At 42.8% G+C, this 14,864-nt stretch overlaps 2 protein-coding genes and 4 non-coding genes across 6 annotated transcripts; 5 read left to right on the top strand and 1 right to left on the bottom strand.

Moving 5' to 3' along the window:
- Window positions 1–714: 714 nt before the first annotated feature.
- On the bottom strand, window positions 715–9,350 carry ZWILCH (zwilch kinetochore protein). The gene is made up of 18 exons (XM_048317392.1): window positions 9,295–9,350; window positions 9,009–9,060; window positions 8,459–8,554; window positions 8,224–8,342; window positions 7,509–7,705; window positions 6,937–7,016; window positions 6,516–6,671; window positions 6,243–6,314; window positions 5,833–5,926; window positions 5,403–5,458; window positions 4,458–4,560; window positions 3,797–3,876; window positions 3,434–3,590; window positions 2,823–2,851; window positions 2,312–2,448; window positions 1,959–2,054; window positions 1,752–1,870; window positions 715–1,094 (listed from the first exon to the last, which is right to left on the bottom strand). The coding sequence occupies exons 1-18, from the start codon at window positions 9,348–9,350 to the stop codon at window positions 1,003–1,005; spliced, it is 1,791 nt and encodes a 596-aa protein (XP_048173349.1). The 3' UTR covers window positions 715–1,002.
- A 227-nt stretch (window positions 9,351–9,577) lies between these two features.
- On the top strand, window positions 9,578–14,852 carry RPL4 (ribosomal protein L4). The gene is made up of 10 exons (XM_048317394.1): window positions 9,578–9,724; window positions 11,076–11,247; window positions 12,025–12,131; window positions 12,466–12,604; window positions 12,936–13,060; window positions 13,296–13,425; window positions 13,868–14,024; window positions 14,169–14,252; window positions 14,434–14,554; window positions 14,635–14,852. Exons 1-10 carry the CDS (start codon window positions 9,722–9,724, stop codon window positions 14,770–14,772), a joined length of 1,176 nt encoding a protein of 391 aa, XP_048173351.1. The 5' UTR covers window positions 9,578–9,721; the 3' UTR covers window positions 14,773–14,852.
- On the top strand, window positions 10,910–11,010 carry LOC125332958. The gene has a single exon (XR_007206699.1). It is a non-coding gene; the product is annotated as a small nucleolar RNA SNORD16 (small nucleolar RNA).
- On the top strand, window positions 11,873–11,943 carry LOC125332955. Its single transcript, XR_007206696.1, has one exon. It is a non-coding gene; the product is annotated as a small nucleolar RNA SNORD18 (small nucleolar RNA).
- LOC125332957 lies at window positions 12,297–12,396 on the top strand. Its single transcript, XR_007206698.1, has one exon. It is a non-coding gene; the product is annotated as a small nucleolar RNA SNORD16 (small nucleolar RNA).
- LOC125332956 lies at window positions 13,469–13,539 on the top strand. Its single transcript, XR_007206697.1, has one exon. It is a non-coding gene; the product is annotated as a small nucleolar RNA SNORD18 (small nucleolar RNA).
- Window positions 14,853–14,864: the final 12 nt, after the last annotated feature.

Below are 14,864 nucleotides of genomic sequence, written 5' to 3'. Positions count from 1 at the left end.
CTATAAGTAATCCAAGCACTTCCAAAATGCAATATTCCACCTTAAATTCCCTTCTACTGCTGTAGAAACAAGTACTATAAAAACTTGGTTCCAGAACACAGCTGGCTGTACTGAGCTGCTGTGCTTGAAACCAGAAATGACAGAAATTTATAATAATAATCTATAATTTATAGTTTTTAAAAGCATGAATATTGGGGTTTTCTTTATTCTTACTTACCAACAGCTAAGTTCTTAATGCAAAATATTTTTGTCTCAAATTATTTAGTCAGCATATACAAGATTATGGAATTATTTAAATTAGACCACCAAAATGTTACTTCACTGACTAATCAACATAACACAGGCAACTGCCAAAATATTTAAATTATTATACCCAGCCAATGATACTGATTTTTTTTTTCAAAAAAATACGCAAAACATAAAAGAAACACTGTTAAAATAACTCACTTCACATTGAAGGAATCAAATAATTTGAAGAGGAGAGAGAAGTATATCCAAGAATACTCCAAAATTTAAATACAGGGACAAAGGAACCCAGACTGGCTGAAGATCCCAAGGCCCTGGATGAAGAGCTTTCCAAATTCTTCACGATGATGAAGCATCACTTGCTACCAGGAGAACGTGACAATATTGCTTGGTTTGTTGGTTAAGATAATTCACACTTTGAACAGTGTCTGATTGCATTCTTAATGATCAAAAATAAAATACAAAACCCCAAATTGCACAACTTTATTGAATGCTTGTAAATATATAAAAAATATCCACCATATTTACAAAATATTTATACTGTACAGTCATAATTGCACTACATTTTTAACAAATGAGGTGCCTACAGGTGAACTGTGGCTGTGGAGGTTCCACTTAAGTGTAATAAAGCAAATAAATCAGTAAAGATTAACTGTTTGAAGCCCAGAGTGTTTCTAAAAGTTCTGTTGGGACGGAAAACATTGAACTTTCCCCCTTTCTGTACCTTTGCTGTCCTGCCTGCTCAGTAACATCAATTTATGTGAACTGCACCTGACTGCACTGAGTTGTTGTAATAAAATACAGCCTTTCTTCACTGCTTCCATTTACTGTGGAGTCAGAAAAGAGACCTGCAAGGACAAAGGAAAAAGTTGGGATTAGCCACTCTTGTTAGAAATGGTAGAGATTAGCTCATGGAGCAGCTTCAAGAACTGTTTTCAAAGCTGCCGTTTTACTGAAGCATTTCCTGACAAAAATCAATAATAAGAGGAAAGATTTACCAAATCCTCAAACCAAACCTCATCCCAAAAAGGCAAATCATTTCTATACCAGTCTCCCTGCTTAATTCTTCCCCTTTCTGATGCTTTTCCACTTGTTCTACATTTGCTGGCAGCAAGGCAGGTCTCCTCCCCTTTGCACCTTCTCTGACTGGAGACCAGCATTAACAACAGGGAAATTTCTCTTCAAAACTCTTCTCAGATTCATTGGCAAACATTCTAGAAATAAGACGCAAGATTTCGTGGATATCAATCATCTCCTATTTGGAACTATTCTGTCAATTTAACTCAAAACATAACTCAGCCAAGGTGAGAAGGCAAGAAGTCACCACTTTCTGAATATCTTCAGTTCTACAAATACCACCTCATTCTTTTAATAGAAGGCAAAATATCATTTTACTCTTGTTAAAAAGTAAATATAAAGCTCAGACCCACTGAACTCAGGATAAAAACTGAATTTGTTTGAAGTTTGTACTTTGATTATTTCATTTCAGCACCAACATTCCCTACCTGAATTGTTTGCTGTCCCATGTTCAACTGGAGCATTGGTACTGACTTGCCACGTTGTTTTAACCTCCTTCTGTCCATGCCCACTGCTTATCTCCACCTTCCAGATTTCAGGGTTATCACTGAGAGGATAATCAAAAAACATCAAAATTGAGTCAGGTATTCAGTCACATCTGAATTTTATGCTGTGAACACTGAAGTTTCTCTTACTTTTGATAGAATTTCTTCACAAGAGCTGGTCTGATGGGCATCTGAAACACATGCTTCTCATTCAGAGGGTTTTCCTTGTAATACTGCATGCAAATCCTGTAAGAGATATCAAGTTACTTTCTTTAAAGAAATGCTTGTACAACAGAGTATAAACCTTGTGCAAAATTAACTATACTCTCACGTTTTATTATTTCCTTTAGTTCTCATTTTTAGTCACAAAGAAAAATTTGGCAGGAAGATCCAACTGCTCCTTCTGAAGTCTCACTATCATCAATAGGTGTTTCTTTAAACTGCCAAACAAACTCTATTTGTGATTGTCATTTAAAGAGCAAAAGTAAAAATGAAATAATTACTGTGTCAAAGGGAAGAGATTCTCATGTCTGAACTGGAGTAAGCCTGTACAGCTGACAATTATTTCCAGCATGTGGTGAAGCTTTTGAACACGATGGACTTGTTCTTGGAGATCCACTGATGTGGAAATGAAGTAATCCTGGAAGAGCAAAGAGCTTCTGCTCTTACCTGAGCACTCTATTTCTACAGACACACAACACACCCTCAGTAAATAAAATAATCTTCCTGCTTCTTTGGAGAAGCCAACATTTTTAGAGTGGCCCAGCAGACTCAGAACAAAGTCCCATCAAAGTGTGAAAAAGGTTCACTGCCTTGACAGTGACCCAGATCAGATATCAAGGGAATTTTCTGTGAATAAGGAAATAAAACAATGACATTTCTGCAGTGTGTTGTTTCAGCCTCATCATCTGCAGTTCAATTCCTCAGCTTACATTATTTGCATCCCACCACCAGCTAAGCATGCTCTACTTTCTCGTGCTTTCAGAGTTTCAAAATAAAAATAAAGCATCTCACCAAGTAGGTTACTGTTGCAAGTTCCTGGCCTGTAAAATGAAAAGGAGAAAATAAAAATTAAACTTTAATACATGGTATCAGATGAAATATAAGCGACACTTGAACAGGGATCAAATGGAGTTCTACCAAAGAATAGCACAAAGTCACCAGGAGTGTGATGTTATTTATTGACATGATCGTTCATTCCAAACAAGAAAAGCCCTGTAAAGTGGCATGGTCAAAGCATGATTTTATTTATCAGCAAGGCTGCACAATGAAGAAAACCCACCATGTACTTTGAGACAACCACCCTCCTAAGGACATGCAAGTTTACAAGTAGTGAAAATAACATAGCAAACGAAACAAAGAATGAAAGCAGGATGACAGAGCAAAAAAGAAATGAAGGGATAACAACAACGGCAAAACACAGAGCTCTAAGTTCTTTTGAAACAAATGAGTTTTTTAAATTTTGAAATTTAAAAGCTGAAAAGTTCCATTATTAAGGAACCTGGAAACTGCACTTCAGCAGATGGGAAGGAAGAGAGACTGAGGTTACCAAAAAGTTCATTGTTTCCTGCATGGAAAACCTTTTCTCTTGAATTTCTAGTCCTGTTACCAAGTGTCAGGCTCACCTATGAAAAAACTGACATAATCCTTCTTCATCTTCTCCAAGCCAATCTCCAGGAGCATCTGAATGGGAGTGATGTCACTGAGAAGAACATCCTCCATCTTTCCATGATAGGACTGTTGAATCAATTGACTTAAGAAACTGCTACTCCCTTGATGAATCTAAAAATGAAAGAAGTCTTCTTGTGATGTAACTGCGCATGAAACATCATAAACATTGTCCAGAAGCTCAACAGCAGGGAAACAAACTGTGACACATGAAAGCAATTTAAAAACAACACAAATGAGGGGCAGTGAAGGGACAAGAACTTTATTTTACTTGAAACTATGCTAAATTTTAACATCTATTGTGAAATACAAATACGTACCCATGGCTGTATCTCACCAAGTTCCAGGGATTTTATGACCAATGTGAAACAGTCTATTAACTCCTGATAGGAACTGACACCTGGAAAGAAAAAAACAGAATATTTTAATTACCAATCCAGGCTGTTTCTCTGGTTGTTAAGTCAGTAACAACAGGCCAACACACCCTTGCAAGAACAAACCCCCACAATTAAAGAATGAGAGTTGAAATTACAGACTGCACTGCTTTTTGGCAGCTTTGTCATATGATGACTTTAAAAAAGGTTACTCTAAAAACCAATGACCAACAGAGACCACTGAAATCTACATACACTGAAAATTTTCCTTCAGACCTAGAGAAAAGAGAAGTATAAAGTTTTCCGGTTTAGAGCAGATGAGTTTTGCCTTAGAGAAACTACTAATGGCTTAGTACCTTTTGCAGTCAAATAAAATGAAATTATCTCCTGCTAGATGCTGGTCTGCTGTTGGAAGGTTCTAAGAAAATACATCATCCTACGTACCTGAAATGGGCTCTTTTAGAAAGAGACTGCTGCTACCAATTTCCTGAAGAGCTGACGAGTTCTTAAAACTCAGAAATGGACATGAATTTCTCTGAGAAAGCAATACTGTCTAGCAGATAGACAAGAAAATGAAAGGAAAACAGATGAGGCACAATACACTCACCTTTCATTTTGCACCATAATTGCTCAGTAAAATCCAGGTCTTCTCGCCCACCGAAGATTGATTTTATGCAACTGTCCACAGCAGCTGTGTCACATTTGATTTTCTGAAAGAATTTATTGGTCTTCAATGAAAAATGGTGCCTGAGATCCAAAAACCTTCCAATTCTGAATTTGTCCAGAGATCAAAACTGGGTATATCACTAATTTTCCCCATTTTCCAGGGAAACTACCACACAGTAATTTGGAAGTATATTTTTATTTAAACGTGAGTTTAATTCTTTCCAGAATTATCACACTGGATAACTGCTAGCCTTGGACCAGGAAACAAAACCCACTGTCAGAGAGACTTTAGATCTCAGCCAGGTATTGTCTGTGTACCCATCAGTGCCCTGGGAGGCCAAAATCCAGACACATAAATTCTCAAAATAGAGAGCTACTTCCCTGTAATCCTGATACAGAATATTTCTGTTGACACAGAAATCAATATATTCTTAGATTATCAAGTAAATGCTGCTTCTCTCGTAACAGAAAATAGACGTAAACCTTTCCTTGTAGGCTGAGAGGGGAAAAAAATCTTAATACAACCAAACGCATTTTTTATAATTTGAATTTGCCCATTGCTTTACAATATCATAAACCTCTAGATAAATAAGACACATATTCGGCTGATACTATTAAATTGGCCTCAAATCACTAAATTAGGAAAGAAAAGCAAATTAATGATAGACTGCAATGGCACAAAGGTCAGAATTCCTGGAAAAAATCAGACCTTCTCCCATTATTTTTACACAGCAGAAGCAGAAAGGAAGAGATCCATCTTTCTTTACACCTTTACATCTATGTATTTACACATATAAATAACATACAAGAAATAGTCAAAATCTGAAATAACTACAGTTGTGAGGAAAGTGAAATGACAAAGCAGCTGTTAGGAAATTGCACGCACCTCTCTTTCACTCTTGTTTCCAGATATACAATCTCCATCCAGCTTCTTCTTTAAATCTAGTAGAGTTAAAAAAATAAGTTCCATCACTATGAAAAGCATCATCAAACCAATCATATTAATCCCCAGGCACATCATAACTAACAAATACACGGAAAAATATAATTTATTAATTTAAAAATGCTTTTAGGGGGTAAGAATACAGTCTGAAAAGACTTTTTAAAATATTTTTTATTCTTTTTACTTTGATCCACGATATTAGGACAAAGAAAAATGACAAATATGTATTAACCTATTTAACTACTCTGTGCATGGTTACAGCACAGAAATGAACATTTCTAGTTCTAATGCTTTAAAAGCTGTATGTGGAATTCCCTTTTACTCCTGTGAAGTGCTACACCCCCTCCCTCCCCACAGAACAAGCAGCAATTACCAGTCAGAAATTCCTGGACCAGTTTAAGAGCTGATTCAGACTCTGATGGCTCAGGCCACTCAGTCACACCTGTCTTCAGACCTTCAGCCAAAGCCTAAAGTCAGCAGGAAAATCACAACAGAAATCAGTTCTTCTTGGGAGTCCTGCACGTGTCATATATCACAGATAACTTCACCAAGGATCACAAATCTCTGCACAGCTAACCAGGAGTTACAAATTTCCAGAATTTCCTGGATGATTTGTCCTCTTTGCATTCAAGATTCCTAAAACTGAACTCAAAGTTTCAGCTAAAACAAACGCTTGAAGTTATATTTGAAACATCAGATTAAGTTTTAAATAAAGCAAATTATTACCACATAAAATCCCCACTCCTTGCAAATGTGAAATTGGAATTTCTCCCCCATACTCACCAAGAGGAACTGCAGCTCTCGGTACAGCTGGAACACAGGACTTCTGGGGTCCCCCGACTCCAGGACAATGTTCTGAAAGTTCCATAAGTTTATCTCAGTTTCAAACTTTAGAAATCAAGTGTCCTAAAATTTTCATTAGTGAAGTGTCTTAGCATAACTTATAATTTATATTACGAACAGGCTGTGTTGTTTCTATTTTCTATCCTTGAAACTACTCATGACGTAAGTGGTGCCAAGAGCTTGCATTTGTTTGCTTTTTCCATCCTGACTTACAAGGGTGGCAGCGGAGACCAGTGGGGGAGTCTCCAGAATCTTCTCCACACCATTCCATGTAATATCTACACAGATATTGCTTTCAGATTCTGCAGTGGTGTCCTCTATTGCAGCTGCTGCAATCAGCTCATACCGAGCAAATCCTTTTGTTGTCACCTAGAAAGAACAGATTTCAAAGATAAAACCAACAAAACTGCCACAGGCAAAGTCATTTTAAAAGCATTTCACAAACACACAAAAAAGGGTTAATATCAGATAAATGCATTATAAACATGACCTGAAATCAGACTGTTACACCATAGAATCATACTAAGGTGAGTTTCTATAGAAGATCTATAAAGCTTCCCCAAACCAGCATCATAAATCCCAAAAGAGAGTTTTTAAACTTAAGCTGAAGCCATGACAGAGCATAAAAACCTACAACAGATGAATGATGTCTTATTTTATGTTCCTTTTTGAGCTCTTCCAGGTTTGCAAAACGGGTTTTATCAGCTGTAGGACCTAGGAAAGGAAAAAAGTGAAAATCAAAAAACCCCATTTGACACAATTCAAATTTAGCACTTCAAATTCGTTCCCAAACACTCCATTTGGTGAAGCATGACTCATGCTGTCCTTTAGAAAGCAGGAATTCTCCCTGCATGTCTCCTATTGATTATAGGAGCTGGTATGAGCATATATAAATGTTCAGAATGAGTCAGTGGTTATGTAAGATGCTGAATGGCACCAGTTTAAATTTGCTGTTACTGCACCTGGGTACAGGTAGGCCTGCACAGCTCCAGGTGCTTCAAGTAGATAAAAAAGCTATTTCCCCCACACAGCATTGGTTAAAAACATCTTTTCTCTTATTTTAATCCCTTCTTGTTCACTAAAACCAGGAATATAGAGCATTTCCAAGCCAGTACCACACAAAGAACAAAGATGCCATCATGACATCAGCATTCCCACATTTTTTAGCCATCCTCATTTATTTTCTGTGCACCATGATCACATTACCATCACATGAAACCATGTAGATATTGACCCCTGTGACTTTGTTTCCAGCCTTGAGAGGCTCAGCTCCAATCCAGCAGGTGTGCTGAGGATCAGAACCATCACACCTGACCCAGAGGAGAGGAAGCACAGCCAGGTCACTTTTGCCCAGGTAGGTCATGTTTGGATTTTGCACCATTGTATACAAGGAAATCAACTGCCTAGAAATAGGAACAGGGAGAAAATTAGATGCCAGCAAATAACACATTACATTAATGTAGACTGAAGATTCTAAAATCATAATTGAATTTTACATTTTAAGCACTTTAATTAAAAGAATACATCTGTTAGGTAAACCACATTTTGGTACCATGCCTTAGTATTTTAACACCAAAGACCCATATCAGATTTTTAGGGCTTTTTTTAATAGAAGCCTTACTAAAAAAACAAGCACTGAAGTCTTAGTGAGCTTTTTTTGCTCATCTACACCCAGGGAATTCCATTAACTCAACAGCTCAGCTCAGAAGTGCTTTTCCAGTGCCTGGATTTTATCTACTTTTTAAAGCACTTTTAAAAAAAGGGAGGCCCTTTTGCAGGATGGAAAACAGTCACAACTCCTCATCAACTAATGAGTAATTTTATTTTGGGGATTGAAAATACAGGTTCTGAATATTAGAAGAAGACACAAAATTACAAAAGAAAACTCCCTCAAAAGGGGAGAGAAGGCTTTCACACTTACTTTGCTCTTCCAACAGAAAGAGCCAGCGGTCCAGGACTCGCCTTTGGCAAAAGCTCAGGGGCATAAACAGCATCATCTGTTCTTGATTCTTCCATTGAATCACTTTCTTCATTGTGTGTCTTTAAGAGAAATGTGTAGGTAAATCAAAAACTGCAAGGTGTGTGAAAAAAATCTGATGGGAATTCAAAAGTCTGGATTACATTTAAAAAAATGAACATCTACCATGCACACTTACTGCTTTCTGCAAAATATACATTGCACTGCTTCCATTCCAAAAGCTTTCAATGGGACTTTTGCAACTGCCACTGACCAATGAGATCTCTACATCAGTCTGCAAAAAAAATTAATCAAAACTTCTTAATGCACCGTATAGAGACTGCATTTCAGAATTTTTTTACACCAGAAATTGCAAAATCAAACAATTCCACAAAGTGTTTCCTAATCCTATTGCATCCATTCATGACCTAATTGCAGCCTTCCAGTATCTGAAGGGAGCCTACAGGAAAGATGGAGAGAGACTATTTACAAGAGCATGGAGTGACAGGACAAGGTATCAGCTTCATGCTGACAGAGTAGCTTTAGACTGGAAATTAGGAAGAAATCCTTCCTGTGAGGGTGTGGATGCCCTGGCAGAGGCTGCCCATGGATCCCTGCAAGTGTCCAAGGCCAGGTTGACCGGGGCTTGGAGCAGCCTGGGATAGTAGAAGGTGTCCCTGCCCGTGGCAGGGGATGGGATGAGATGATCTTCAAGGTCCCTTCCAACCCAAACCGGTTTATGATTTTACCTCGTAAAGATACGGATGTTCAGGGATACTGTCCTTTCCTTCTTCACGTACTCTGAAAGAAAAGAAAACGCTGAGATGCACGACTTTCCCCCTCAGCATTCCTCATTAAACAGCAACATTACCCACATACATTAAACACTCCAAGGCTACAACCGGAGCCTCAGCAGGCTCCCCACAAGCCAAGGCCATACAGCCCTCAGCAGAACAGCGGAGACCCCCGGGCAGTGACCCCAACGCCCACCGGAGCAGGACTCCGGACAGCCCCGAGAGCAGCCCCGATCCCCACCGTAGCAGGAGCCCGCTCAGGCCGCAGCCTGCCCGGCGCCGCCGCTCCGCCGCCATCGCCGCCCGCCACAATCAAACCTCCCACCCGCCGGCGCTACGCGACGTCTGTGAGGGGAGGGTGACGCGTCATGCTGGATCCCTCCGCCGGAAGAGAGTCCCCTGCTTTGGCGGAGGACTGAGAAGGACAGAGGTGCCCGGACGGCTCAGGATGGGCGCGACGGGGCCGAAGAGACTTGGACCGGGACTGGGACCAGGGCTGGAACTACGTCCGGAACTTGGACTAGGGTCGGGGGTTGACCGGCCGGCGCGACAGAAGCGGCAGGCACGGAGCGGAGGGACATCGACGTAGTGAGGAGGCGGTGACGAGTCCTTCCTTTTCCGGTCGGGGCGCGGCGCAGACAGGCGGCCGCACGAGCAGCTCCGCCGCCATGGTGAGGGGAGCGTCAGGCCTAGCCCGGGGGTGTGGGGGGCCGGGGGTAGTGGGGCGGGTAGTGGCCTCGGGCCGGGGGAGCCGGGGCTGGCGGGCAGGGCAATACCGTGGGCGGCTCAGGGGCCGCGCTGGCGGCGTGGGGCGCGCGGCCGCCATTTTGGGCCCGTCAGTGCTCGGCGGCCGCGTGGAGCCCGTGAGTGACCGAGTGGAGCCGGGCCGGGCCAGGCCGGGCTGGGGAGGCCGCGGGCGGGAGCTCGACGTTGTCCGCCCGAAGTCCTCTTTCCTTGGGGCAGTAAGGGAGATAGGTCCCCATCGCCATCTGGCAGTACTTTGTAGATTCTTCATGTATTTATTTAAAGCAAAACAGGCCCCATGGGAGCGTTTGCGCTCATCTAGAGTGGGAAGAACGGCTTCTAAAAATCTATTTTTTTAACCATTTTTGTTGCAAAATAGGCTTTAAGGGGTCTTGGTCTATAATCAGGTTGCAAATGAACAACTTTTCTTGCCAGTACAGCTGAGATTGTGCTCTGATGCCTTCACCGCGATCAAGTTTGTTGCTGGTGTTGAGGTCTCTGGGTTAACACCTGGGCCAGAGCCTTGCTCGTGACCAGTGTCACATATACAGGTGGCCCTTCCATTGTTATTAGCTGGTTAGTTTTGAGTTCTGGAATACTTTTAATGAACTGCAGAGGGGGAAGGGAAGGAAGATGCTTTGCCTGTACTGTTACCGTGAAATTAATTAACAACCAGTACAATATAATGCTAAAAAATTGGTTTTTAAAAGGTGCTGTTCAGCCTCTGGCTATTTTTGGGCATCCTTTCACCTTTTTGCCAGGCAGCTGGGGCTGAGAGCAGCTTAATTTTTCACTTCCCTTCAGATTTTAAAGCATCAGGGATTGTTCAGGGGGTCCAGACTTCACTCTGACAGTGTTTGCTGAGCTGCAGTCATTGCAGCATTTCCTAATTTAAATGCAACCTAATGGTTACAGCATTTCCTAGTTTAAATTACAAGTTTTTGGTTAACACAAAGGTCAGTTTTTTATGGGCTTTTTTAATAGTAGATGGGAAATAGTTTTGAAGGAGGTTATTAAAGAGCCCAGAGGCTGAATTCTAGAAATGCCTTGGAAATGCAAGTGTAGTTTTCTGGGCATGGGCTGTGCTGTGTTCACAACTTTGAGTGAAATATTGCTGTGATGACGTAATTTGCGTCTTATCCAGTGCTCAGTGACAGTTGCCTGCTGTCAGCGTGCTGGCACTGCTGAGCTGACGACTCCTTTGTTCTGAGCAATATTTGAGGAGTTGCAGTGACAGAAGTTGACTTTACCTGCACTTAAGGGTTTGTGCTTCCCCAGGCTTGCGCTCGGCCGCTGATCTCCGTGTACTCCGAGAAGGGGGAGGCATCAGGCAAGAACGTGACGCTGCCCGCGGTGTTCAAGGCGCCCATCCGGCCCGACGTGGTGAACTTCGTGCACACCAACCTGCGCAAGAACAACCGGCAGCCCTACGCCGTCAGCGAGCTCGCGGGTACAGCTGGCACAGGAACCAGCCCAGGGCTTCAGTACAGGGGGGTTCACGTGCAAATAAAGCTGGAGTGGAGATAAGAGAAGTACTTGTCAATGGGGTTTGTATAGAAGGCGAGGCCAGTTATTAACAGCCTGATTTGAAATTGTTTGAAATACAGCGGTTTTATTATTCTGAGGAGCATCAAGGTGTTGTTTTGGGGTATTCTGGGGTCTTACCTGAAGTGCATATTGCTGAAAGTATCATAGTGCCAAGGTCCTCAGGTAGAATCTTCATTATTTGTGGGAAAAACATAAAATGTCTGAAAGTGTTTCAGGTGAAAACCCCTGCTCCACATTGACCTCGTGAGACTTGCCAAGGAGCAACTCCTGAAAATGGGCATTTGTTAGAGTTGCTTCTGTTGTTGGTGCAGATAATTTCTGCTTCCCAAGAAATTTGTGCCAGGAACATGCCTTTTTAACTTTACTTCTAAGTTTCATATAAACATTTTAACTTGATAGGTATAGTAATGCCAAGTCAGACCTCCAGATTGAGGATCAAGCTTAAAATGAGTGTCTTAAAGCCCTTAGGTCAGAATCGAGTACATTAATAGACTAGGATTAAGTTTTGCTGATCAAGATTTGTTTTGCTGAAATGATGAGATTCCACTTCATTGGTCCGTGTTTCTGAAACCCATGATTGTGTGGAAGTTCTGATTGGTGCCCTGAGTTCAGCATCCCTCTGACCTTGGGAGAATTGCAGTGATGTCACTCTCTGAATGAACGTCTCTCTCTGTTGCAGGTCACCAGACCAGCGCCGAATCATGGGGTACTGGGAGAGCCGTTGCTCGAATCCCGCGAGTCCGGGGTGGTGGCACTCACCGCTCTGGCCAGGGTGCCTTTGGCAATGTATCCTTCCATGGCTGTGCTGGCTTCAGGGGCACTGGACTCAGCCAGCAGAAAAGTTTTTAATTATCTAAATGTGGGTTGGAATCTTCTTCTTGAGGTAATGGCTGCAACTCAGACTTGATTTGACGTGATTCCCACTCCCAAACCACATGACCCGTTCTGTCTTGCCATGATGTCGTAATTTGCGCCTTACCCCGTGCCCAGGGACAGTTGCCTGCTGTCAGAGTCCTGGCACAGGTGGTTGACGACCCATTAATGCTGAGCAAGCAATAAAGCTGTTTGGGATGAGAAGACTCTAAAACAACAAAAAGTTGTTCTTAACTGCAGCTCCCAGATGTGTCGCGGCGGCCGCATGTTCGCCCCGACCAAGACCTGGCGGCGCTGGCACCGCAGAGTGAACATCATGCAGAAGCGTTATGCCATCTGTTCTGCTCTGGCTGCCTCTGCCCTCCCAGCTCTGGTTATGTCTAAAGGTGGGAATTCTGGCTCTGGAATTGTTTGTCTGAGCCCATATTGGTTACTTTGTGGTGACTTAAATGGAGTCTTGCAGTGTAGTTTGATTTCTGTTCATGGAGGCAAAGATTTGCTCAATACTCAGGTACACAAAGTTCTGTGTGAGACAGACCGGTAGGACTCCACTGAAACGTCACTGCTCTGGTTTCTGTGTCTGACTTTATTGCATTAATTTCTATCATGAATTTAATTTATCATGTATCATTTATGAATATACAAAGCAGTAACCATGAGGAATGGGGTCTAGCCACGGTCAGTGAGCAACATGGTGTCTTGTGAAATCCTCTCTAGGCCACCGCATTGAGGAGATTCCAGAACTTCCTCTGGTTGTTGAGGACAAGGTTGAGGGCTACAAGAAAACCAAGGAAGCTGTTCTTCTCCTGAAGAAGCTTAAAGCTTGGAATGACATCAAAAAGGTGAGTTGGGAAGGTGTGATCTGAAGGGCAAAACAGAGGTGATTTGACTCTGCTGTTTAATTAGAGTAGGAATTCCAAATAGTTCTAGATTTTGACTCTCAAGAATGATGAACTTCTCACTGGTCCGTGTTGCAGATCCGCAGTGATGATGGTGAAGTTCTGACTGAAGCAGTTCATTGTGTCTCACAGGTGGGCTGTGGGCTGTTGGGATATTCACAGTTCGTGCTTTTCCCAGGTTTACGCCTCCCAGCGCATGCGGGCTGGGAAGGGTAAGATGAGGAATCGCCGCCGCATCCAGCGCAGGGGACCCTGCATCATCTACAATGAGGACAACGGCATCATCAGAGCTTTCCGGAATATCCCAGGTAACTGCCTTGGGACACACTCACTCTTCTGTTGGGAGACTGCCTGGAATGATGAGATTCCACTTCATTGGTCCGTGTTTCTGAAACACATGATTGTGTGGAAGTTCTGACTTGCTGCAGTAGCTGATACGTTCTTTGTTCGTTGTACGATCACCTGTTCTGGTGATACTGAGGGTGTTTGTGACAAGAGTTGTAGCTGTTCCCAACCCTGAACTATGTTTGGGGCAGTTAAAAATGAGGCTGCTGAGTTTGCCACTGGAAAAAGGCTGCTTATTATTATTAATTTTAAAATTCAATAGATTTTCATAGAGAGGTGTGTGTAGCTCTGTAGTGTCAAAGCCAAAAAGCCCCAGTCTCTTTCTGCATCTTGTCTATTGCTTAGTTTCGTGTTCCTCAATTTGAAGTACAAACTAAAGGGATTGGCTTGCCTGGTTTCCTCCAGGAATCACTCTGCTCAACGTGAACAAGCTGAACCTGCTGCGCCTTGCTCCTGGGGGCCATGTGGGGCGTTTCTGCATCTGGACAGAGAGCGCTTTCCGCAGGCTGGATGATCTGTACGGCACCTGGCGCAAGGCTGCCACGCTCAAGAGCGACTACAAGTGGGTGCAGCCAGCCAGGCAGGCTGGGAGAGCAGCCCCCTTTTTCCCAGGAAAAGGGATACTGTGACTTGCTCCTAAATACCTGGTTTGGTGAATTAGCCATGGTTTTCTCACCCACTCACACTCTGAACATTGGTTTCACAGCCTGCCAATGCACAAGATGACCAATACAGATATTGGAAGAATCATGAGAAGCCAGGAAATCCAGAAGGCCCTGCGTGCTCCAAAGTAAGTGATTTTATCTAATGAACAAAAGCCTTGCTAGGGAAGTCAAAATCTGTTTCAGGCTGGGATTTCTTAATCTCTGGGTGTAAACACGAGGAATTGCAGTTGTCCACATTTCAGGGAGAATTTAGCACAACTGGTACTGTGAAATATGCTGATGATACAACATGTCTGTACTTTCCAGGAAGAAGATTCAGCGCAGGGTCCTGAAAAAGAACCCACTGAAGAACCTGAGAATCATGATCAAGTTGAACCCGTATGCCAAAACCATGCGGCGCAACACCATCCTGCGGCACGCCCAGAACGTGAGTGGAGCTGGGACAGGCAGGGCTGCCTCTCGTGATTCAGATGTTGCACTGACTGATGATCTCTTTGTCTGTTTTAGCACAAACTTAAGGAAGAGAAGAAAGCCAAGGCCCAGGCCAAGCTGCCAGCCAAGGCCCCTGCTGCACCCAAGGCAGAACCCGCTGCCAAGAAGGCCAAGACGGCCAAGCCCGCAGCGAAGGCCAAGGCTGAGGCGTAACCGTGGCAGTGCTGCCCCGGGGTCCCCGCGGGCGCTGTGCCCGGGGTTTGTCCCTAATAAACGCTGTTGGAACAGAGAAAGCCGTGTCGGGT

The sequence above is a fragment of the Corvus hawaiiensis genome, chromosome 13, assembly GCF_020740725.1.
Source record: "Corvus hawaiiensis isolate bCorHaw1 chromosome 13, bCorHaw1.pri.cur, whole genome shotgun sequence".
Taxonomy (NCBI): Eukaryota; Metazoa; Chordata; class Aves; order Passeriformes; family Corvidae; genus Corvus; species Corvus hawaiiensis.
The sequence above is the reverse complement of the archived record's forward strand: the minus strand, read 5'-3'. Positions and strand labels throughout refer to the sequence as shown.